The sequence below is a fragment of the Seriola lalandi genome, unplaced genomic scaffold (genome assembly GCF_002814215.2).
Source record: "Seriola lalandi dorsalis isolate HSWRI2012SDOR001 ecotype SW California unplaced genomic scaffold, Sedor1 jcf7180002053930, whole genome shotgun sequence".
NCBI classification, from domain to species: domain Eukaryota; kingdom Metazoa; phylum Chordata; class Actinopteri; order Carangiformes; family Carangidae; genus Seriola; species Seriola lalandi.
Genome location: NW_019524483.1, coordinates 429936 through 455250, shown reverse-complemented (window position 1 = coordinate 455250; position 25315 = coordinate 429936). Strand labels below are relative to the sequence as shown.

At 40.2% G+C, this 25315-nt stretch overlaps 2 protein-coding genes across 4 annotated transcripts; both read right to left on the bottom strand.

Moving 5' to 3' along the window:
• Positions 1-8647: 8647 nt before the first annotated feature.
• Positions 8648-9913, bottom strand: LOC147819352 (angiogenin-like). The gene is made up of 2 exons (XM_087172961.1): positions 9787-9913; positions 8648-9542 (listed from the first exon to the last, which is right to left on the bottom strand). Exon 2 carries the CDS (start codon positions 9529-9531, stop codon positions 8950-8952), a length of 582 nt encoding a protein of 193 aa, XP_087029087.1. The 5' UTR covers positions 9532-9542; positions 9787-9913; the 3' UTR covers positions 8648-8949.
• A 2152-nt stretch (positions 9914-12065) lies between these two features.
• Positions 12066-24417, bottom strand: ca14 (carbonic anhydrase 14). 3 transcript variants are annotated; one of them, XM_023402414.2, is made up of 13 exons: positions 24158-24417; positions 23712-23735; positions 20641-20820; positions 20247-20392; positions 19079-19174; positions 18910-18976; positions 18300-18457; positions 17311-17437; positions 16293-16316; positions 16033-16117; positions 15797-15838; positions 14186-14239; positions 12066-12982 (listed from the first exon to the last, which is right to left on the bottom strand). In XM_023402414.2, exons 1-13 carry the CDS (start codon positions 24216-24218, stop codon positions 12871-12873), a joined length of 1176 nt encoding a protein of 391 aa, XP_023258182.1. In that variant the 5' UTR covers positions 24219-24417; the 3' UTR covers positions 12066-12870. The 3 variants fall into 3 exon arrangements, with proteins under 3 accessions (XP_023258182.1, XP_023258183.1, XP_023258184.1); XM_023402415.2 differs by lacking the exon at positions 15797-15838 and having other exon boundaries at positions 24158-24416; XM_023402416.2 differs by lacking the exons at positions 14186-14239; positions 15797-15838 and having other exon boundaries at positions 24158-24416.
• Positions 24418-25315: the final 898 nt, after the last annotated feature.

The following is a 25315-nucleotide window of genomic DNA, read 5'->3' as shown; positions in this document are numbered from 1 at the left end:
ACGGAAAGCAAAGGTACTTGTGTAGGGATGCACACGCCCCTTTCTATACGGACACGCCCCGGAGGGCCAACTGGCACGGACCTCAACCTGACCACGCCTCTGCAGGCAGCATGTGCGCCGCAGAGCTGCCCCACTCGTCCAAGCGCGTACCTTGAATCAGCGATAGTGACCGCGCTCCGATGGTCCTGTGCGCTTTGGAGAAGCCACTGAATATAATATATAAAATATTTAGGTGTATGATGTGTTTTGCTATTGAGATACAGACAACAGTGCCTTGGTTGAATGAATGACTTCAGTGCAGTGAACGTTATTAGTGCAAAAGAGGGAGGATGTAGCCAGGCCAGTCTGTTGACAGAACATGTCGTCTTGGCAGGGCGGTGCGAAGGAAGAACCAGTCAACTGCCAGACCGGCAGACTGAATGGATGGCAGAGCAGTGTGTGCGTGTGCGTGTGCGTGCACTTGTGAGAAGAGAGAGAGGCCACGTTCACCCCCAGCCTCCTGTGCGCCACCGCGCTGTGTCATAAAAATAAAAGCGGTGGTAATGGGATACAGCTTCTGGCCTCGACCGGTGGACTATCCATTTAACGGGGCCTGCGTCAGAGGAAAAAACACCACGGACCCATGAGGGGGGAGGACAGAAAGAAGGAGATTAAAATAAGAGGTGGGATTGGCGCAGGTCGGCGGTGTCTGCTCAGAGCTTTTTGCCTCCCGCTGTTCGGACGGAAGAGAAGGGAGCAAGGAGGAGGAGAGGAGGAGACGCGGGGGCATTTGGAACAGCGCGTCAGACAGGCCAGGGTCAGGGGCCCGCGGGGTCGGAGGTAGTCCTATAAAGAACACACACACACGCATTGTATGCATGCGCACACGCACGCACGCGTTGATGATGGATGGTAACGGGACAAAGCCGACGTTAACTATTGACTCTTGATGGATGATCCCATCCGCTACACTGCACGGCGAATTAGCGCGAGGTTACCCGGGCGACTTGCAGAAAGGAGGGGAGGAAATCAGGAGAAGGTCCCTTAGTAAACCATATAGGCTTCACGCACACACACTAATACATCGGCTCAGTGTCAGACTTATACAAAGACACACTGACGAACAATGGTAGGCTATATAACAGTCTCAGATTGATATAAGGTAACGCGATATGCGCTTTTACGCACAGACCTGTATCCAAATCCAGCGGTTTGCATCGGCCGGCGGGTCTGTTTGATGTGAACAAAGCTTGTTCAAATTGTTTCCTTCTCACACACACACACACACACACACACACACACACACACACACACACACACACCTCTCTATGGCCACACACCATGCCACAATCACAGCATGTCCTCACAAGTTCCTCCTGGTCCAAACAGCAGAGGTGATCCTAGCCATATCAGAGCTATATTTTCCACTACAGTCTCCCATTATCTCTTTTATTTCCTGTCAGTCACTCTTTGTCGCTGTCTTGCATTTGTTAACCCTTTAAGGGTTTGATCTGACGGTACTGAAACAAAACAATCTGTCGGATGAAAGCAGAAAAGTATCATTTACAGGCCAGGTGGGTCCAGATCTAATGCAGTCTAAATGTTGAAGCACAGCACTAGTCTGACTTACTGCTGCCACGGTGGTCTGTCGAACATGGTCTGTTCAGAAAAAAAGGGAATTGATCATGCCCCCAGTTTGAAAGTGACTGATGCAAACACAAAGGTTACAATAGAAGGCTGTCTGTGTTGGGGGAAAATTCATCTTCAGCCTCGCCGCAGGCCTTTAGCATAATACCATGAAAAAACAAGAAATGCATCAAAGGCCACTGAATCAAACAGGCATCCGTGCAGTATAGCACACTGACAGCCTCACCCATCTTGTGTGTGTGCTGTGCAGAGGGCAGGCTTGATAAAGAGCTCTGAAATGTGTGTGATGCTGTATGTCAGCACATGATGACAAAGCACCGCTCAGTATTCAGATCCATTCAACCATGCTCTGCTCCTCTCAACCTTTCTCTCTCTGCTCATTCCTTCCCTCCATTTCCTTTTCCTTTTCTGCCTCTCCTTTACCTCACGCAACTTTCTCTCCCCCACTCCTCACCACCCTTCTCCTCCTTTTCTTCCTCCTCCTCCTCCTGTCAAGCTTTTGTTCTTTTGTGCTGCTCTGACACATTCCTCAAGCACGTTGAAGAGAGGGAGAAGGAGAAAACAGAAGGGGAGAGGATGGAAAGGAGAAGAAGAAAAGGGGGGAAAGTTAGTGAGAAAGTTAGAGACTGGAGTGCAGGTCATTTTTTATCCCATTGTTGTGGAGAAAAGGATAGGGAGAGTGAGTCAGCAAAGAGAGACAGAGACCGAGAGAGCAAGGAGATCAAAGGCAAACAGATAGTGACAGAGACGGAGAGGTTGAGAAACGGTGAAAGAATGAAGACGACAGATATGTAAAGAGAGACTCCTCTGTCTTTGGAGGCACAGGAAAGTATTAGTTTGCTTCTCTGCTGCCAACTTTATTTCACTCATCTTCATTTCCTTATATTCTCTTCCAACAATTTTTTACACGTATACTGTTCACTTCTTTTGTTTTGTTATCTTCATCTTTCTGTGTTCTCTCTAAAAACAAGATCTTTGTTGGTAACTGATCTCACAACTGCCAACACAAAGATTTACAGTCTGTACCACGTGTAAATGAAACAAAGTCTATTATGACTTGTACACAATAATGATCGACTCTTACCAGCCTGAGTTCACGGCAAAGACACTCAGCGTTACGAGGAAGATTAAGGGGAATAAACAGCAGTAATAATACAGAAGAAAAAAAGGGGAGTTTTCCCTTTTGGGAAACCTGATACTTAAAATAATATTTTATAGTTTTGAAATGATTAGTTGAAAGAAAATGCATCGCTGACTACTTGAGTCATCATGGTGTTTCCAGCCTCTCCAAATTGAGGATTTGATGTATTTCCCTCCTTTATATCGTGTGAAACGGAATGTATTAGTTTTGGACTGTAGGTCAGACAAAAGAAATGATTTGAAGGCCACTCCTTGGACTTTGGAAAAACTGAGATGGGCATTTCTCTCTATTTTCTGACATCATACAGACAAAATGGTTAATGAAAAAACTTGATGAAACAACAATAACAAAAGTTGATAGTTGCAGCCTTGACATTTAAAGATCTCTATATTTAATGTCTTTCCCTTTCCATTTCTTTCTGCTATAATTTAATCAGACAACTACAAATTGATCATATTCAAAATATAAATAAAATCTGAACTTGAGATCCAGTTAAATCAGTAGCAGTAGAGAGACCATAATTATCTGTAGTTCTCTCTCTCTATCTGTCTCTCTATTTGGATTTGTGAAGACTGTGCCTCATTCAAATCAGGCTGAGCCTTGTACCAACACTTTCACTGAGGTGAAATGTACCATATCTCCTGCACGCTTACTTCCTCTTGTGCAGTTTATTGTTTCCTATTTCCTCCCCTTTATTCAAATGACACAGATTTGAACCATATCTGAGCAACATCCAGACTGTCCACAGACTGTTTATTATCCCAAAGAACCACTATCTGGGTGCGGAAGGGGAAACTTCACCCATCATACAACCGCTGTTAATGCTAAGGTTGCCTATCTACCAATGGCAAAACATACAAATGGCTCCCTTAAGCGTAATATGATGGCAACTTGTGCAGTGTGTTTAATACAGTGGTGTCCTATCCCAAATGTGGCCCTTATCACATACATGTTGCAATCACAGTTTTTGAGAAGGAGCAACATGTCTGCACAAGTTGGAACTTGTACGTGTGAACGTGTGTGATCAGCCTGTAGTAAAGTCACACTTCAGTGGCATTCTCCACTTAATCATCCTGATGACCTCCAGTAAAAAGCGCTCACCCCAGTAACCCTGGTAATCCCAGATGTGAACTTGACCCTGGCCTTCCCCATCGCCAACTCCTGGAAGTCATTATCACTGGCCTTTACCCTCAGAGGAAGCCACTGGACAAGAAGTGCAAATGCATGCAGACAAAAGTGCCACCACAGATTAATGTATCTTTCTCTTATGATTTAACTCTGTGTCTGTGTAATGGTCGAGGCCTCCCCAAGGGGTTGTAAAATGAATCTGACAGGTCGAGGGAAGATTAACTGGACAGGAAAGAAGAAAAAACATTTCTGTGACACATAGTGGTGTCATTTTCTCTAATCTTTGCACTTTCCTCGCGAATTACTGGACAGTTCTACCTCTTTCATTGTGCAATGCAAAAACCAGTAACAGCTCAAAGACATATATATAACGTCTGACACATACAAAGTGTGACACAGATGCAAAAGGATGTTGGAGTTTAAGAGGTCACAAGCCAAAAGGTTTGGGAGCCACTGGTTTGTGTGATGTGCACAGCAACTGCACAACAAACAGCCACAGTGACGCACACATTCACAGCCAAAAGTGTGTGCAGCACTGTGGGCTGCTGGCATGCTGACCGACCAAACCATGTGGGTTTGATTAGAGCAGAGGAGATGGCAGCGTTTAACTACATATGTGGAAATGAGAGGCAGAGCATGTGAGAGACCAACGAGCAGATAAGGAAAAGATAAGAAATGAGGAACTGAGAAAGAGAATGGAGGCTTGTGTTTTTGTGTGTTTTTGGTGTTGTGCATGTCATACGTGTAAACCCCTGTCTGCCAAAATCCCGCAAACACTGGGGCAAAAGTTCAAGACCAACCTCGTGTGAATGCTGTAAAGACAGGATGCCTCTGCTTTGTCTACATAAATGTGCTCATGCAGGCTCCACCAGACATCTATTACTCATTTATTATTTTTCTTGGATGAGGTCGTATCTTACAGGAATCAAACAGAAACAGTCAGATACAAATTATTACTTCATAACCTGCCCCCACACTCACCACATCACATTACCCAGAATTTCTTTTATTTAAAGTATCAGCATATCAGATTGCAGTGTGGGTGTGAGTGTGTACATGAGTCTGGCTGAGTCGTCTTGTGTACACAAGACGAAACCTCCAGATGCCTGGGCAGTTGCACCCAGACGCCTGTATTACTCACACTCTATTCCTTTTGTCTTTCAGCTCCCCCCACCCCCCAACAACTCCTAAAATCTCTCTGCCCTCCCGCTCAAGTCTTTGTGGTTCTAATTATCACGCTCATTTGTTATGAACTGGTCTGGACAGAGGGAGAGGGAGAACAGAGAGAAGTTAGAAGCTATCTTGAATTTGGTCTTGTGCGTGTCCGTCTCTTCCAAACTTCCCTTATGTTTTTGCAGTTTGTCCAGTGCCACCTACAGTTTAACGAGGCCATGGGCTCCCCTGAGGCACTATGTGACAACAGCACTGTAAAACAGCATTGTACTAGCTGACTGAGGCTGAATTGCTTTACACTTGACAGGAAGACGGAGGACATCAGAAGGGAAGAATTTAGAAGAAAAGGGGAGAAAAGGGAGGTCAGGTATGTAAACAAAGGAAGTGAAGTAGATGGAGATGTTCATGAGGAAAGTTGTGTGAAGTTTCGTGAGTCAAAGTAGATGGGAGACGATGAAGGAATGAGATAAAGCTGAGAAAAAAAACAAGCCCTGGTTCCCATACTTTCTCTGCTTTTCACCTTATTTTATGTCCATGTGCTTTGTTTTTCTAAAAACCACCAAAAAAAAGTTCAATAAAAGTGCAGCTCTGGTTTTATCGTTTTCACCCCTCCTTCTTCTTGCATCCTTCTGCTCTGCCCCCTCCACCCTCACACTGCCTCTCACTCTGCACTCATTCTTTTATTCTCCTGTAGCCTTTCCTCTTCGCCCCGAGTCAACGATTGTTGTTCACTTTGGCATTTTCCTCAGCCATGATGGAGTGAGTGTGTGTGTGTCAGCAGTCACTGTGTGTGTGTGTGTGTGTGTGTGTGTGTGTGTGTGTGTGTGTGTGTGTGTGTGTGTGTGTGTGTTGAGCAGATGGTGCTCTTCTCTGTGTGACTTTGTGCATGTCTGTGTGTGTGCTGATGCCTATATGCCTGTATGAGTGCATTTGTACACATGTGACTATGTATACTGAGTGTGTGTGTTTGTGTGTGTGAGAGAGAGACATTATGATGTCATGGATTAGGTATGGCCATAGTTAACTTCAATGGTGGTCAACTTTTGGTCACTGTTACTGTATGTGACCAGTCTGAGTCCCTTAAGACTCAGAATTACCTGATGAAATGGTGAGATATTTATGTGTTATTGTTTCTATTATTGTCTTGAATAGCACTCAGCTGACTTATCCTTCCCTGTGCCTCTGGGCAGAAACAGAAAAATAACATTAAGTTTAAGTGCGTCCTGTGATTTCTTCATGATCTCGTGACTTTGCCAAAGGCCAGTGAGAAAATGAAAGGATAAGAACATAAACCAGAAAGCTGAATTACAAAAAAAAAAAAAAACTGTATTTCCCTGTCTCTGCAACAGAATCTCAAGGCGGAAAATTACAGAAGCTAACTACAGAGAAAAGGAAAGGATGTAAAATGAGGGAAAGTTGTGGAAGTTTTCAGGAGTCATCTGTACTACTAGTGGCTACTACCAGCTCAGACACATATGCAGTCAATGCCTGGAGCTTCACTATGCATCAGGAGCAATTTAACAAGCATCATTTGCGTCAAATTTTAAATATGTGGCTTCTTTTACCATTATAACAGTATTATGGTGCAACCCTGCGCTAAACTCCTGAAGCAAAAATTAGAGCTTCTTGTTGGTTTTAGATACTTAAGTTTAATCTCTTATCTTCTGCTGTGAAAATAACTTTTTTGCAGAAATTTCATATTGTTTTGAGTTATTTCCACTTATATAATATAATCTGCTTTTCAAGCAAAATCAGGCATTTTTTAATGCCTCATAAAAAGCATTTTGAGACAGCAGTTCATCAGGATTTTAGCATCTCTCCAGATGTTCTGTGGGAATATTTTCAGAATTAATCATATCTAAATAATGCAATGTTTGCAGATCAAGTACAAAATACAAAACAGTTGTTGGACAAATGGACAGGTCTCATTAAAGATCTTGAGTCCTGGGACTCCTGTGGTGGGTAATAAGTAACTCTCCCTCCATCTAGTGGAGCCAAATAGGTGATGTTATGTCTCCTGACTCAGACCTGGAACTTTCTGGCGTTACATGTGGGAGATGTTTGGGCATGTGTAGCTATGCTGACCTACTGTAACTGATCAAACTATTGTTGTTAATGTTTATTTCTGTTTTGTGCACTTGCGTGTCTGCACACACAGACCCACTCAAATCCCTGCAGGGACAGGTGCAGTCAGAAGACATGCAAGTTTGTCCAGAAAACTGTTGGAAAACTGTGTGTGTTTGTGTTTGTGTTTGTGTGTATCTGTCTCCGTGAGAACCAATTTTACTGTGAAATATGCTGAGCGATGACAACTTTTCAGAGTGCTGTAATCCACATAGGCCTCCAGGCGCTCCAGGGCTTTTTAGGAGTTCAGGACTTAGTTTTAGAAATGAAGTTAGGTCAAGGTTCCTGCAAAGTTTCTACGATGAAGAAGGTTAAAGATCAAGGCTGGATTAGAAACCAATGAAAATGTGTTTGTTAGTACTACACACATCATTTAAGGACATTATTAACTGAATTGATAAAAGCCTTAAAGCATTACCTGAAATTTGACCTAATCTTGAGGCTGTAAGAAGTTTTAAGGCTTATATTATTTCAGTACATACTGTGCTTACATGGTGCATCTTACTAAATAAATATGTTTAATCATCTTACCACAACCTAACTAGCAACTTTCTAACCTGGGGCCACCTAGTGGTTACATACAGCACTGTAAGAGGTTAAATGTTAAAGAATTGAACCACTGATTTTTACACATCGGGGGAGTACCACCAAGTGTAATTAGTCTCAAGTGATGTCACTTGAAAAAAGGCGTCATATCTGGTTCTCCTGTGTCGATTTTAAAAGTTTTTTTAATTTTTTTATTTTAAGTGTCCATTGGTTGTTGGACAGTATTATAAGGATGAATGCAGTAGAGTACTGGAGGCCAGATTTAAGGAATGAAGAATTAGTCAATGGATGCCTATAATGTGGAAAGACACACGGTACAGGAATCTGTGGTGGATGCACAGCTGATACATATATTAAAAAAACAGAGTTTCAAAACAAACCTACATGACCAAACTTAGCCTACATCCACAATCTAAAAACATGGTTTACATGCAGAGAATCTCAAATAATAGAAAATTGCAGAACTGGTTGCTGTCTTTGAAAAACACTGAGTGTTCTAGATATGGATCTAAGCAAATACTTTTTTGGTGATATTGGTTTTGGTTTGGAGCCAGAAAATCTTTTCAGAGCAGCTTGTATAGTACAGTTGGGTCTTGTATCTCTTTTCTGCAGCTTTTATGGTTTCTGTAACATAATGTTACAGTGTTATGTTACATGTGTTGAAATAAGATAAAGCGTTTCAAGGTGTTCCTCTGTTTGGATGAATGACTCACTGTTTGTTTATGTGACTCAGTCCCTCATGACACTATTTATGATTTTATTGTGGTGAATAAAGAAGTGGTTTAGGTTTTGTATTTGAACATCCCATTCACATGACTTTCAGCGTCATGGAAACCACTTATTTAGTCTTACATTGATTATAGTTGGAAGATTGAGACTTTTGTCCTGATGTCCTCATAGAGTCGCACCTTGTTTTTCTGTTATGTATTTTATTTTATTATTTAGCACAATGATTAAAAGCAAACTTACAGATACATAGGCACAAGCATATAATAGTGATTATAAAAATGAATTCACTCTAAAAAATGTGGTTCATATAGTGGTGATGTGATTGTGATTTAATACCATTTTATATTTTATAAAATTTAAAAAAACACTGTAAATTCAATTTCAGAACTTTAAAAGGTTTTGCTCAAATGTGTTCGGGAGAAGATTCTAATGAACAAAAAGTCCCCTGATAAAAACTTAATTGTCATATCTAGTTCCTCATATTAAAAAAAGTTAATAGCCGTAAATAAAACAAACAACATCTGGAGCCACGTCATTTTAAAGCTGGTAGCATGGTCTTTAGTGTGTGGGTCCTGGCAGCCTTTGGCGTTGTTGTTAGGTGTTACATTGTCAGGGTTTCCCTCGAAATGGATAGGCAGGCACTGATTTTCCAGCACTTCACAGGCCAGGATCAGATGTTTAGTTTCCTCTCGAACGCTCTTGATTCCACAGGTTCCCAGTACACTCCTCACTGTGACAAACTTGAAAGGCTGATCGCTGATGCACAGGTTCTCCTTGTACCTCTTTCCCCCTGAGTTCGTGCACACAGCCTTCACCCTCTCCAGGTCTTTCGGCTGAAGAAAAGACTGTGTGGGTCTCTCGCAACCCCCGTTTTTCTTGATGTAATCTTCCCATTGGTTCTGGTCGAGAGAAGTAGGAGTTCCAGAGCGAATGTGGCGTTTCACAAATGTGTTGTAGCCGTTGTTCCATGTGCCGCGCTGGCAGGGAGCGTCGTTTCTAGCAAACGTCTGATGCCCCATCTGGAGACAGATGGCAAGAGTGAGGAAAACCCTGAGAGCAGCCATTACCCAAGGATCTAGAGTGGAACAAAAACTACATTTAATACAGCCTTTTACTTCAATCATGGCAAAGAACTTAGTTACGTCTTATTGTTTCTGTTTCCATGTTTTGCAAAACTGAGTTACATGATGTAATAAAGTCAACAGTGTGTGTACAAGAGCCAAGTTTGACAAAGCCACAGCTGTTTGTCTTTGCAGGTTTGTTAAACATGAAGGCAGGAGATGATGTAGAACAGCTGTTTGAGGAGAAAACTTCCCTACCTTATTTAGACTTCTGTGAGCTCCAAGTGATCTAAAAACTCCAGTTGTAAGATCTTTCTTCTGTCCTTCAGTAGTGGTTCCGCATTTCACTTCCTTTCAGAAGTGTGTGGGCGTGGACTAATCTTCATGTGCACACCAGCATTACATAACTCTGTCCACATGGCTGTGCTTTAGAGCAGCAGTCATGGAGAGAGGTGATCCAGTTACTGCTATAAATACATATTAAAGATCCAGTCAGCTATGTTTAGAAGCTAGCTAGTCTGTGTGCTACCTTATGCAAAGCAGTTTGTATGTGTTTCTCAAATGACATCTTATATATTTAATATAGCTTTTAGTATACGTTTGACTGTGTGTGGATCATCAGGGCTTGGAAAATTACTTTTTACTAATCTGTACTATCACAACCACATTTATTGGAAGACTACTTCAAGGTTTCATGTTCATGTGGGTATTAATGAACAGAAATATGTGAAAACCTAGATGTGAATGAAAAAGACTTCTAGTAGATTCTGACTAAATGAAGTACCAGTAGTATATTTGTCTTTTAATTTGATGCTGTCACTGTCTATGTATTATTATATCCACAGGCTGGACCCCCCCCCCCCCCCCAGTGCACCTACTTAATGTAGGCTACAATAATTATTAGTTCTATGGTGTCATTAATACAAATACAATCTTGTTTGGTTAGAGAAGGGGGCCTAATTAGAGTGATGAAGATTTAGAGAATTTCACATTAGTTCTACAGTCATTCCTCTACATATTCCTATTTGTATATATTGATTTAATAAACTGAACTGCTTCACATCTAATGTAAGTGTTAAAATGTGTAACTCTCAGTTTAACATGCACACACTCTTCATGTGTAAAAACATATAGAATATTGGTATGATCATTTTATTCAGTTTAATCTCACTGAAAATAGGAAAACATTTCTTCCATTCCCAGTGTATTCTACTAAAGTGATGGTCTACTGAAACTTTAAGAAAGTCTTGGTTTGAATGATATTTACAAGCAATGATACATATTTCAGAATACAGATGTTTAGGTGGCGATGAATATTTCAGAACCAGGAAAAATAAAACCAAACTAACTGCATCGCAAGACACTGAAAGAGGCAGGAAAGGTAATATTCTGTATTTGGTTAATTTGGACAGAACAACCCTTTAACCAGAAAACTAAGTTGATATAAAATAACGGAAAATGTAAAATTAGTTTAATGTCAGATTAAATCACAATAAAATCATCACTTTAAGCAGACAAAGGTAATGAGTATAGGCTTCTGTGTAAAAATAAACCTGCTTTCAGAAGTAAAATATAACTACAACTTCCTCATTGTCTTGTTTCAGACCTCTGTGTTTGGCTCACTTCTCTGTACAGATATGTTACTCACCAGATGGTACAGGTGTGCTGACCGCCTGAACTCTCATATTAATCACGATTCAAGAGTTTTCCACATTAGCTCAGCAGGTAGCAGAGAGCAAACCACAGCGCAGTGATGAGCAGCTCTCATTACGAAACCACACCTTCCGATCACACGATCACAAATACATATGCAGAACGAGATTAAATAGTCAAATTCTGACCAAAGCATTCATAGTGAGAGTCTAGAAAAGTAACCCTAAAATTTTGCACATTCCCGGACGTGAATACATAGAATGTATGATAAATAAATAAATCTGGGAAATAGATGTATAAATGTGTAATCAGATAAACCTACAGGTGCTTGGCCTACTTTTGTTTTCCTTCAACATTCAATAATGACATGGCCTAATTTAGTATTTGTCAAACCCTAAATGAAAGTGTGATGTAATTCAGACTTTATTTATCTCAAGAAGGGCAATTCCTTTGCAGCTTACCGAGGTGATGTAATGGCTTTATTCACAACAGTTTCAATTGTGAAATAAGTTAGATAGATAAAATAAAGTGTGATTAATACACTACACATACACTCTTAGCTCACATTTCTCTTCTCTTTGTGCTTCCCATTTCTTTCCCTCAGTCATTCAGTCTTTTCTTTTACTGGTCAGGATTTCACACAAAACAGTTATGGAGTGTTTTTTTTTTTTTTACCCTTCAGTTTTCCCCTGCAACCTGCAAAGATCCGAACTCACAATTTTCTTCAACAGGAGCTACGTCTGAGTCACTGCTCCTTGTATGTGCTGCAGTACAACTACTACAAACACACAGAGTTGTAAAATTCAGGCTACTTTGTATCTTAATGAAAAAAAAGCTGTAATCTGATCCAGATAATGTTAGTCACAGACAATGAAAAAAACAGCTGAGTTGGACATTCAGGTGTTTTAATGTGGTGCCCATACTGACAATTTATATACAGCAAAAACATCATTCAGACAATGATATGGCACCGAAAATCATTCTTCCAAGAGAATGAACACATGTACATAAATATAACTCATCCATTTACAACATAATCTGCTGATTTAAATTCAGAGCCAATATGTTCGGACAGCATCACTATATACAAATCAAACGTGCTTCAAATCACTTTAGACTTTAATCATACAATTTTAGTTTACTCTGCTTTAACTCTTGTGTGTTTTAATGTCAACATTATATTGATTATTACTTAAACAATAAACGAGTCTATAACATTTCATACAGTACAGTGTGTTTGTGTTTCAAGGCAGGATGAACAAGATGAAATAACAGCCAAATGTGAAAAAAACAACAAAATATATATTTTACAAAGTATTTACATGAACCAATCATGCAACCCAGGCATTGCAAGAGCAAACATACAACTCAGAGCCAGCAAACTGACATATTTACACCATGTGCTTCAAGTGCAAACTGAAGAAATGTCTGATACCAAGACTGCCAACTTTTCTGAATTTGGGTGGAAAAATCAGATCAGGGCAGCAGGTGATTTGTCCTGTGTCCAGTTTACATCCTTCCCTCACTGTTTATAAAATGTTTTTTCCTGCTGCTTTTTATGACATGTTGTGAGAACATGTTTGCTAACTGTCCCCTGAGGAGACATGGATCATTGATAACATCATGACTGGAGGGAAGAAGAGAGCGTTTGAGTGTCTGAACAAGGCCTGAAGTGGTCCATGCTGTCAGCTAGGGCTCGGTCTGAAGAGGCGATGAGGGCTCTTCTTTCTTTTCTGCTTCAGAGGTCGAGTTCAGAGCCATGTCTTGTTTTTTCTCCTTTGCTTTCTCTGGCTCCTTCATCCTGAAACACCAAATAGAAGAGTCATTCCTACTGAGTCAACCCATATGCTGCAAAACTGGCTGAACAATAGATTTCTTAGTGGTTGGTGTAGTTTGTTATATTGTCCAGCAGAGGTCCCTCTTTGTCAAGAACATAGTTCTGAGTTTAAGGTTCCAGTTCACTATAAAATGACATGGTCTGCAATAAGACAAATTAAAAAAAAGTGTTTTAGAACACTGAGAATAAGATATGCATGTTTAATAGAGAAGTAACACATGATGACATTGTAAATTAATTAGTGGTGATATGGCATTAAGTGGATAAATTAGTACAATGTGTCACATTAGAATAAATTAGGAGAGGGACACATGTTAACCAGGATGCCCACTGGATTGCCACATCTCCATTGCAGAGCGACTTTTCAAAACTATAGTGTCTTTTCTTCAGCAGCCACATTTCCAATACGGTTTTGAGTTGTTTTGTCTGTGTTTTTATGTTCTACAAGCATAAGGATATGTTTGCAGCTAGTTTAGATGTAGTAACTGATATGTTATATCTGCATGTGCTTTGCGTAGTTTAATAACTGTACCATCCCATGCCATCTGGTATCAGTACTTCCTGAATAGTGTATATTAGAAGCCCTTAAAATATCTCTGTCTTTTTGTGCTGTCTGTGTCACTCATCACAAGTAAAATTTCTGGCTTTAGAGAAGCAGCTGATCTGACAAGAAACAGACCCAGCAAATAAAGACAGTGGTGGGATGGGGAACAGGGCAACAGGCGAGACTCTCTGATCTCGCCAGACCATCGCGGCAGCTACTATGATGATAAAACACATCACATTCACATCCAGTGGACAGTGGGGGTTATACTGTGGATGCACGGCGGCAATGGACTACTGACAAAACTCCTAAAGCATCAGCCTTAAAAACTGAGGACAAAAGGACAGTATGTCGGATGGATGGATAGATAGATAGATAGACAGATAGATAGATAGATAGATAGATAGATGCAACACTGTAAGTCTCTAATGTAAAAGCAGGTTTCCTCACAGTCCGCGGAATTTCTTTAGACACTAATACTCTAACAGAGGTGTTAGGATCTAACCTAATATTATAAGACACTGTAAATGAGTGGTTAAAACAAAGACATATGTTCAGGAATCTAACTCTGAGAAGTAGAAGTTAATATTTTGAGGTCAAAGGTCATAATTTTGAACGGTGACCTTGGCATGGGAGCAGGCCGGTTACTGGGCAGGACGTCCCAGCTAGAGGTAGAGCTGTCACAAGATCAAAAGACAGAATCACATGACCAGAAACAGAGAGAAGATCTTAAATTTAACATTTCAATGTGATGGTGTGCAAATATTTCAAAATCTCATTTTCTCTCCCTCCTCCGCTCTCATTAGATAGAAGGATCAGAGTTGACATTTCAAAATAATTGCACATGATTGATTTACAATATGAAAGCCAGAGGTTCCCAAAGTGAGGTAAAGGGGGGCCCCTGAAGGCTCCTTGACAAGGTGTCCGGGGGACACCAGGAAAAACAAAGGAGGTCATAATTTCACTGTAATCACATGAAGATTGAACAGTGTGAGAAGATTACAGAAAGGTTGTGATGAGAGGTTTCATTCCACCCATCATATTCTATACAACAATAAAGCCAATAATGAAAATCATATTTTTGAGTCAAGATTCATAACGTGAATTGATATAAATACATATATGGGAACTTTGGGAACCCTTGGTCAAAACAGTTGAAAGGTTAAATCACTTACTGGTCAGACACAGGGGAAACCCACCACATACTTTCATTAATCAGTGGTAATTATGGGAGAAAGTAATAAGAGAGAATTGGGAAACAGCCATGTTATTGCAGCAGAGGTCAGAAGATCAGATTATCCTTAGCGCTGATCCTAGGGCTGCTTTAAACTTTTATGTTGAAACCTTACATGAGGATTATGCTTTTACATTTCCATGAGAGACCAACAAACACTGTTTCAAGGCCCACACCAATAATGTCATTTTGGCAATTTTTTGTAAAAAGCTCCTGGCATTTAGCATCATTATTCATCAAGTTATTATATATACTGTTGTGAATAGGTGTTTCTTGTCGATGCCTGAAGAAGTTCCCTGATCGAACACGTTCCTTATTGAATTAATAAAGCACTGATCAAAGTGTATGGAACAAAGTGAGGTTGTATTGCCTTGCAGTACCTACCTATCTTCATAAGGTCATAATGCTAACTAATGTAAAATAATAAATGGTTTATAAGAAACTGTCATGCGGTTGAAAGCAGATGTAAGTACATTTTAAGTGTTTATTACTGTAAAAAATGATTGTAACTTCTCCTATGTGTATATTTTCATTCATTATCAGTTTATACAGCAGCCTCCACTTGTGGATGACCACAGGAAGAAATTTAGTTGTTGATAAAACAAATATGATGAAACTGTTTATAAATTACATCAAAAAAATAATATCAGTATATGCTGCAATTTCTCATTACTTATTAGCTGATATATGCACCAATACCAGCTATACAATATATCAGTTTGTATCAGCCCTGCAGAGCTACACAGATGACTGCAGACATTCAGGCTTCTTGGTATAATTCATTGTAAGATACAACAGTATTTCATCATGGATTAAAAAATGCCCATAAACTATGTAAATATCACAGTTTTCCCAGTTTGCCTCTAAACAATATTTGTTTATCACAGCTTTGATCCAGGATCTGCGCTTAAGGATATCTGATAAGCACAAAAAGAAGTCACAAACAGCACAGTTAGTGCTAGTTGAGCATCTTTGTCAGTACTGAGCTCAAGTATGCCACCTGTTTACCACGACTGTTTCACGGTGGAGGAGTCTAAAAAATCTGCCAGGAGATAGGAGATAGAGGATGAGAAGAGACTGGATTTTTCCACAGTGACGTCTCCCATAGTGTCAGCACATTGCCCAGTTAAACCAGAACAACAGCAGACTGGTGGCCAGTGTCTGCTGCAGCCACGGGTAGAGTAGAAACAGAATAGCAAACAGATCACAACCGCGCAATGCCTCCGAATTTCTTACCGTATTGTCTTCACGATGAAGCGAATAATTACTGCCAGACCTACACAGCCACACATCACTCCTATCACTATGGCTGTGACTTCACCTGCAGAAGAAAACACAAAGAAGCATGAGGGATGAAAGAAAACTCCTCAAAACATGACAATAAAGAAGAATAGGTAAATAAATGTAAAGACGTGACACGATTATCACTGACATAAGTCAAATAATTACTTCGATTTTTAGCAAAAAACATGAAGGAAAATCCTGTGTGGTCTTACCAGAAGATAGCTCCTTCCATGCTTCTACAACATATAAAAGAATAAATCATTAAAAAATCACAGTAGTTTGTTTTTTTCTGTCACACAGTTCATAACACAATGATTTGTGGGTTTATCTCAACAGAATTTGCTGTTCAGCTGTTTGGAAATGTTGTGTCTAGTCAGTCTTGCTGCCTTTGACAGCAGTGCTGATATCACAGGCCTTCCAGTTCAGTCACTCACTACAATGAGCACTTTACACAAATTCTTTCTCCTTTGTCTTTGTCCAACACTCTGTCTCCCCCGTTCACTTCTCTGTCTCTTTTTCCTCTCCCCTTTTCTCAGTTAGACTTACGAGATAACAATGGAGTCAGTGTTTAGTTTTCGAAAATCCTTTTCTCTAATCAGCTCGCAAACAAACACTGCCCTGCCACCCTCTCTCTCTCTCTCTCTCCTTCTCTCTCTCTCTCTCTCTCTCTCTCTCTCTCTCTCTCTCTCTCTCTTTCTTTCTCTGTCAGTCTCTCTACTCCTGCCTTCCTAAGGCTCTCTCAGACAAAGTCACCGGTAATCCTTAATATTCCCACATTTTTCGCCACATTCCACTTTCCACTCTGTGCGTGGATTGTGCTAATTGCTAGCTTTGGTCTACATGGCCACCCTCTGTCTTGTTATTGTGGTTTGCATTATGAGCAGCAGGCTGGCACCACAATCCACCAATGTAAGAGTGTTGTTGGGGCAAAACACTGGAGCTCAAAGCAGATTGGCTGTGACCTTTTAAACCTCTACATTTGCACAATCTGAAAGGAAAAACTCTAAGAATATACTAATTATTAATTAAACTAATAGGGTAATATTATAATAATAAAGAAGTATGAAATAAGTAATAAAATAACCAAAGAAAAGATTCTAAGTATGTAATTTATAAGTAACATGATTCCTAACACAGAAAGTGCATATCTTTAGTGTCAGCTGTCAACATGGACGAGTGGGTGTCATTTTTTCACATCATGAATTTCTCCTCATGTACGCTCTGTCTGACCTGCAGAGAAGGAAGCAAAGACGACCCTGTGGTTGAGCGGCTGTGTTGCACGGTAGTTGTCCTGCAGCAGCATCCTGTCGGGATTATCAGCTTTACTGGAGTAAAGTATTGTTTCCATTTTCAGCAGCTTGAGTGGAGACGTGAAGAGGAGCGAGATGGTGAGAACAGCTGCAATCCTGAGGCAGTCGACTTAAAACAGGAAGTAAATTCATCGACTGACGTAGCAGCGAAAACTCAAGTAACGGACTGACCTGAAACTGAATAGTCCAGTCAACATTTATCAGTATATAGATAAAGTGAAATTGAGTACGTTGATTCAATGAGCAAACATCAACTATATGTTCAGTAAATTTACTAATGAATAATCTGCATCCAGTTTTATTTTTCAGGCACAAATAAGGAGCAAGAGGTGGATACTTACCTTAATCCTGTAAATTTATCCTGTTTCTGAAGTGATAACCAAATGCACAGTGTTTTATACTCTAATATAACTTATACTTATTTTATGCAATCCTAAATAAATGTAGTTTTGCAAAATGAAATCTACCATTTGGAGACAAAAATTACATCAACAGCAAACACTGCAGCAAATCCAGTGCAAGGGAATGAAGAACAACATTTTTAGTTTACAGTAATTCACATAATAGACTTTAATGTACTATTTGATGCTTCGCTTCTTATAACAGTATAGGATTATTCAGTTTAGGATTTGCTTGGGAAATGATTTGCTGTTTTGTGATTTGATGATGAGAATATAATTTCTGAGGCCAATAAGTAACAACTGTAGGTTGAAATAGACAAATAATACTAAACCTTTAGGTGAGTTTTAGTCCGTCATCAGTCTGTGATAATAAAACATATCTATGCTTAAAAAAAAAAACAGATCCACCGTGAATGAAAATATTATCAGTGCCTAAATGGAAGGTGATCGTTGAGTTGGATCTACTTCTGTACGCTTCAGGTGCGCTGCGTCTGTGTCCCAGACTCACCTGTGCCTTTGAGATCTGAACCCTCTCATGGAACACCGTCCAGATCACACTCTGATAGCAGGGCGGCGTCGTTAGGGAGCCATTGTAGCGATAGTAGCGTCCCAGGTCCTTAGGGAGCAGGGATTGGACGTCAAAGGCTGGGATGGGCACTTTCTGGTCTGACAGTGGATGAAAGGAGGAGAAAGGACAACATGTGAGGGCTTATATTCAGGAGCCACATGTCATCAAAACATAACAAAGAATTGGTTTTAGCAGTTTTTATCTCCATCATTGTTTCATCAATATCTTTAAATACCTGAATCAACATGTTTCTTCCTATGCTTTGCTTTGGAACAAAACAGTTTTACAGTCACATAGTTCTCTTCTTTTTCTGACGCAGTCGTCATCATATCTTTTCAATATACTGTGACTGTGAATTCAGTCAACCCACAAATGGAAATGTAAACTGCAAATTACAAAGTAGTGAGAGAAAACTATCCATGCCACTGACTAATCTTGTAGAACGAGTAGAAGAAAACAAACTTATAAATCACTTGATCATTAATGAACAGTAAAGACACTGTAAGCCAAACAAAAAGATGTAGTTTTATATTTTTTTTCCTGGTGTTACCTGCATGTCTGATGCGGCTCAGGTAGTTGAGGATGCTGTTAAATGCCAGGTTCGTCTCCTCACCTGTCTAGAAAACCAAATCTCAGCCTTGGATGTTTATTACATTTTTCAAAATACTAAATTGTAAAATAATTACTCTTCTTATTCTTTTATAATTTTTTTTTATTACCACGATGAGAATTCCTAAAACAGCTAGGCCGTCCTTCTGTGTCATTGCTGCAGACATGTTGGGGTAGAGTTCAGAGTTGTAGTGAACCACGTGAAGCTGGAGAGAGGAAGAGCACAGCTAGTTTAGTCACTCTGATGAGAAGGAGACAAACAAAGGAAAGAGAGACTCATCCTGGGTTGTCTTCCTGACGGATGAGTGTTAAAAATAAGCAAAAGAGAGGGAAAGACTGAGAGAGGATAGGCTGCGAGAGAATGACCGCAGAAAAATAAAGAGGGATTAGGAAAGACTGATGAAGACTCTTTCTCCATCTTGTCCCATTCCTAAAAAGGTTAATCACATGCTTTTACAATTTATTTATTCCTCTCTTTGGGTTTTTTTTTTTTTTCAACTCATCATGGGTCTGTGCCAAAATGTTCTTGAGTGTTGCTCCTCTGTCTCTGCACCACTCTCTAAGCTGGCTCTAAAGGCCATCCTTTATCCCACAGTAAACCAGAACAGGGATCCAAGCTGACTCAACTGTAACAGGAAAGAGATAAAGAAAGTATGAGGTGTAAAGAGGGTAACAGTGACAGAAGAGAACAGAGAAAAAAGAAAGAAAGAAATAGAGCCCGACCTATTTTCAATATTTCAAATTGGCCTATCACTGCCCATATATCACAGATATATGCCCATATATCACAGATATATGGGCAGTGTGTTTAGTGTGCAAGTGTTTATATATATACATGGGTCGATATATCGATATCGGAATTTTTTTACTCCCTAATATCGGCATCGACATCAGCCCCAAATCTCCAATATTGGTCGACTCTAGAAAGAAAATCTTAGACCAAAGCCAAATATGTGTTACTTCATCTCTCAATCCTTTAACTATAACCAGCTATCCTGTCTGTGGAGTGCCCGTTCTTCTTGACTGATTCAAACGGGGGTCATTGGAGCTTTATCTGACTAAGCATCTGAGTCATTTAAAAAAAACAATTCCCTTAAGCAGCTGGGGACTTCAGTTCATTCTTTTGTATAAAATCTTGACGTTTTCAGACAACCACTGTTATCACACCATGTGACCGCGGCTGCCACTTACTCCTGACTGTGACTCAGATTGGCTGTGACTCCTCTTGTAGTTTGTCTGTGGATTTTACTGTTTACATTTGGCTGTGTTTAAGGGTACCTCTGCATCTGCACTCAGTCCGTTGATGGTGTGTTCACTGCCCCCATGGCTCGGGCCGCCGCTGCCCCAGTGAAGATGCATTTGTACAGCTGTAAAGAGCCAGGGCAGCCCCCCCAGTCCCATCCACTCTGGCAGCTCAATCACAGCTGATGGAGAGACAGATGAAACAAAACAGTTGACTTCTTCCTTCTAACTGGCTTCTCTGATGAGAAACTTCTTAAAAGTGATTATATATATTTTTTTATTTTAACTGATCTCTCTATCCATGGGCAGTAAAAAGTTTACTGCTAGGATATGTTTGAAGATGGTGCAGTATAAATAGATCAACCGTAAAGCTGCTGGGATACCTGGGAGAGGGTTATGTTAGGAGCTGGAAATCTGCTGCTATAGTTACCTGTGTGTCCATTATTGTACAGAGTGAAGGGCTTGTTGCCATGCTGACTGTAGCCCAGCGGGGTCAGAGGGATCAAACTGGGGTCATATTTCGTCAGGGTGGTTACCACGTCAATTGGGGACTGAGATGTACCACGGCAGTCAGGGAAATACGCGGACCACTCAGACTGACCCACCAAGCCTTTGACAGGAGAAGGGACAGGAGAAAAATGATGTCACCCAATCACACAGTCCACTGACTCCGAGTCATCTGGTGAAAAGCCTCCATTGATCAGTCTTTAATTATGCAGGACAATTATTCCTTGATGTTCTCTGGTGGTGATTTTTACCAACATAAAAAATTAGAACAAAAAAAGCAAAAACAAACCAAACACACTGAGCCACTCACATCTACCATAACATTGGTAGATTTTTCACTAAATAGCCTGACATTCAGATGAGATAATAAAAATGTTTTCTATATGAATAAACTCGTTCCATGATCATTGTTGAATCAAATGTCCAAATCAAATGATTTGCTTCTTTAACATATTTATTTGTCTTGTTAAGAGCTACATTGCAAACAGATGGAATTACTGTTCCCTAGATGTTAAGGTTTATGACTGAATATTGATGTGTAAAAATTGATGCGTTTTTCATGGCAGGAAAAAACAAAAAAAATTAAATATGTTTTTGTGGTCATAACACTGAGGATTAATTACCAATTTCTTCATATATAGTTCTCCAATATCTAAAAACTCAGCAGGAAAATTAAAATGGCAACTCTGATTCCTGATGAGAAATTCAGAAATTAAAAATGTAATAGTACTTTTAAAAAGCAGCACGTGAGCTTATATCTGACAACATATTTTCACATTAATTAGCAGACCTTTCATCCTCATACAACAACTGAAACACTGAAAATTAAGAATTTAATTAACAGTTGGACAGAGGAATATTAAGAAGTCATGTGGGAGGGGATAAAGTGATTTAGGCCTCGGTACACAGAGGGAAAAAAAGAGACTGGTCTCCTGAATTGCATGATAAAAGAAAGTTAGAAAAAAGGAGTCTGAATGAAAAAGAGAGTGACATGCGAGTCAAAGAATCTGAATTTCAATTGCAAAGAGAAGAATGCTTTAGAAAACCAGCACACCACTGACACATTTTACCCAGAAAAAAATGTGTCAGTAGTGTGCAAAAACAAGTATCCAATGTTAATGACAAGCATTTTTTATGTAAAAAAAAAAAAAAAGTTGAAGAAAAAGGTAAGACAGAATGTATCCCAAGTACTGTACCACGTTTGTAAGCCATGGATCATGGTTTGGTTGTAACTCAGTCGTCAACAACTTCATCTATACATAGAGTAATTATGAGTAATTATGGTAGGCCCAGTCCTTCCCCTCATCCCCTCTCCCTTTCACACACACATACAATGTGAGGAGGGGACTCTACATCAGTGATGTAAACACATACCACATCTCCCAGTGCCTGCAACCCCCAGCTCACACTTCTAATCTGTTCCCTGCCCTCCCACCCCCCACCCCTCACTGCCCTCCACAGCAAAGCCCCACACCAGGACTCAACTTCAAAAGTGAGTCCCACAGCCCTGCTATTGGTCGTCATGGAGGTCTCCATGGTAACCGGAGGCCGAAAATTCTGACCCGGTGCGCCTGCTCTACCTCTCCTAGCATGCTACCGCTGTCCTGAATACAGCTAGGAACAAAGACACACACACACATATGCAGATTCCCTCACTCGCTCAGAGCATGATGAGGACAATGATGGAACGTGAGACTGACTTTCCCTCGATTACTTTACACAACTCTCCATCTCTCGTGGAAAGAAGTATCTCTGAAATCGTGTAATTCTGCTCTTCCGTGTGACAAAATGCGTGCATAACAAAAATGCATAACAAAACTGACTTTCCGCTCCAGCTAGCAGCTCAGTAACAGCCACATCATGCAACGCTGTGTCACACAACATGCCTCACACACGCCCTCACTCATTCTAGCGCTGTATGGACCGAAGGTGAATCACTTTTACTTTGGAAACTTCTCGACAAATGAATAACAAATGAAATGCATCTAAATTCAGGAAACAATCACTCAACATACAAGCTACTACTCTGAGATTACATGATGTGTTCTGTACAGTACACTTGCCTCTGGATCTATTATAATAATGCCTAAACACACAATGTATAGATACCAGTTTGCTCCAGGCACAGCCTCTACAGTTTTCTGTGCATTCTGTATGTACTGTACATTGGTGTTGGTCTCCTGAATGCACACAGAGAGTGGTAGTCTGTGTGCCCCATTCATTCCCACAATGTCATTGTCCACGGCAAAGGCAGCCAGTGTGCATCCACAGAACAATAAACACATAGGTTTTTGTGCGCTGCAACAATACAGGGCATGATTTGGTATGCTTTTGCTTCATCCCGTCCCATCTCCCTCTCTCTGTCCACCACCCTCTCCCCACTCTCGCCTGCTTCATCCCTGTGCACCTGCCTCCCTCCTCCAGCCTCTCTCTAAGCCTTTTTCTTGCTTTCTTCCTCTCTGTCTCCCTCCACCCCTTCATCATCTCTGTGTGACTGCTGTGCTCATGCCAGCTTGTTGAACTGTAACTAATACAGACAGAGGGGGAAGGAGAGGAAAACAGAGGGACAAGGGGTGGAAGATATGAGGGGAAAAGGCACAAATCCTACCCAAGTTACACAAGCTTTTATGATAGTTATAATGTTTTAGCGACACAGCTTTCAATGACGTGCAGTGAAGTCAGAGTGAAAAGTATGAGTAGTTTCATTCAGTCAGATAGTTGCAGTTATTTTTCAGGAAAACTTGTCGACTTCTCGATGTAAATCATCCTGCGTTAGACAATCATATCACTCCACTTCTCAAATATCTCTACTTGTTACCTCTTTATCACAGAACTCAATCAGAATATACATAATATCTGACATACATACAACATATATAGACTATCTTATGTCTTATTTTCTACTTACTTTCTACAAAAAAAAACACTTTACAACACTTTATATTGCTTTTACATGGGGGTTTGCTCTACAAATAAACTTGAACTTGAACTCACCAGTGTAAGTCCAGGTAATTTCATCTGAAAAAGAATAAGAGAGAAAAACTCTCAAAACTCCACTTTTAGCCAGTTTTCATTCTTCCGGTTCACAATGGTTCTAAATGTCTCAAATATAACATTAAATAAACATTGACCATTTTAAAAGCATCAGATTAAACATTTTCTATTTCATTTAACCCTGTAATATATTTTCATCGCTTCTAATCTACAGCCACTTCTGCTTTTAATACCAATCCAGTACAATTCTAAACAACAAGTCGTTAATTCTTAACTACAGCACTACTGTAGTCCTCAAATACTGCTCAAATCCGATTGTTATTTCTGGATTTTACTACTGCTCCACTACTACAGCTCACACTGAAACACCCAAACAAGCTAACACACGAATACCAAAGCAAGAGAGAAATCTTGCATGATGCCGATTATGTTAATGAAGAGCTTACCAGCAGCAGGGGCAGCTGTCCACTGGAAACACAGAAGCATTAGAAGTATAAAAAGACCCATATTAGCCCTACTTGTCCATACACAGAAATGAATAAAAGTGGACAGAGAAATGAGGAGCAAGTGAGAGAGGGAGAGAGAGAGAGAGGGAGAGGGAGAGAGAGAGAGAGAGAGAAGGAGGGGAGACTGACTGGGTCCAGCGATCCCACCTGCCACAGCTCTGTTTAACAGCCAGACTGTGGATGTTACATGCTGAATCCACTCTGGCATACAGGGCACCAGAGCAAGAGACAGATGGAGAGAAAGAAGGTATGAAAAGAGAAGAGAGAGAAGAAATCAGGGAGAGACGAGACTCCAAACAGACCAGCGAGTGAGAATGAATTCAGTGTTAGTTACTGAAAGGAGGGTGAGAGGGAGAGAGTGCAGGGCTGAGAGGAGAAGGTTACTGCATGGGAACAACAGAGTGTAAAAATAGGGAGAAAGACAGAAAGGTGCCATATGATGCAAAAACGCACAGATCACGACAGAGGAGACAAGGAAATGTGTGAATCTGAGAAGAGGAGACTGACTCTCCAAACTTTCTGAAAGGGACAAAGTGTTGCAGAAATCCTGCTGGGTGAGAGGAGGCTGCTTCAGTTTGACAGTAAACTTCACCTGAACTTATTTATCCTCATTTAAAATAGAATGAGAAGAAGCGGAGAGGACGAGGATGTATCACACTGGCTGGTACAGTATTTATTACTAAATACAAGGCAATAATTCCTTTGGACTCCTTGCTGCATGTTGCTCATGTCTGATGATTTTCATTTGACAGATTGTTTGATTTGCTGTTCATACTGTATACTGAAATAATGTTGTACTGTTGCAAATGTGTATTGTATATGATCTACAGTATACGTGAGGGACACCATTTATTTACTGTACATCTTCATTTTTTTCAATATAACATATTTCATATTTTAATTTAGAATTTTTTGTTTTTAATTGCCTTCTAAAAGTCCCGGCAAATTAGTCGTCTCGTAACCCCGTCATTCATCTCCAAAATACCTTGTAGGATGATCCCCAGGTTGGGAACCATCGGACTAGAAAACAGCAATTTTGAATGAATAAATCTGTTAATGTGTAATATGTAGGCTAGTCTCTCTGTTTACACACATTAT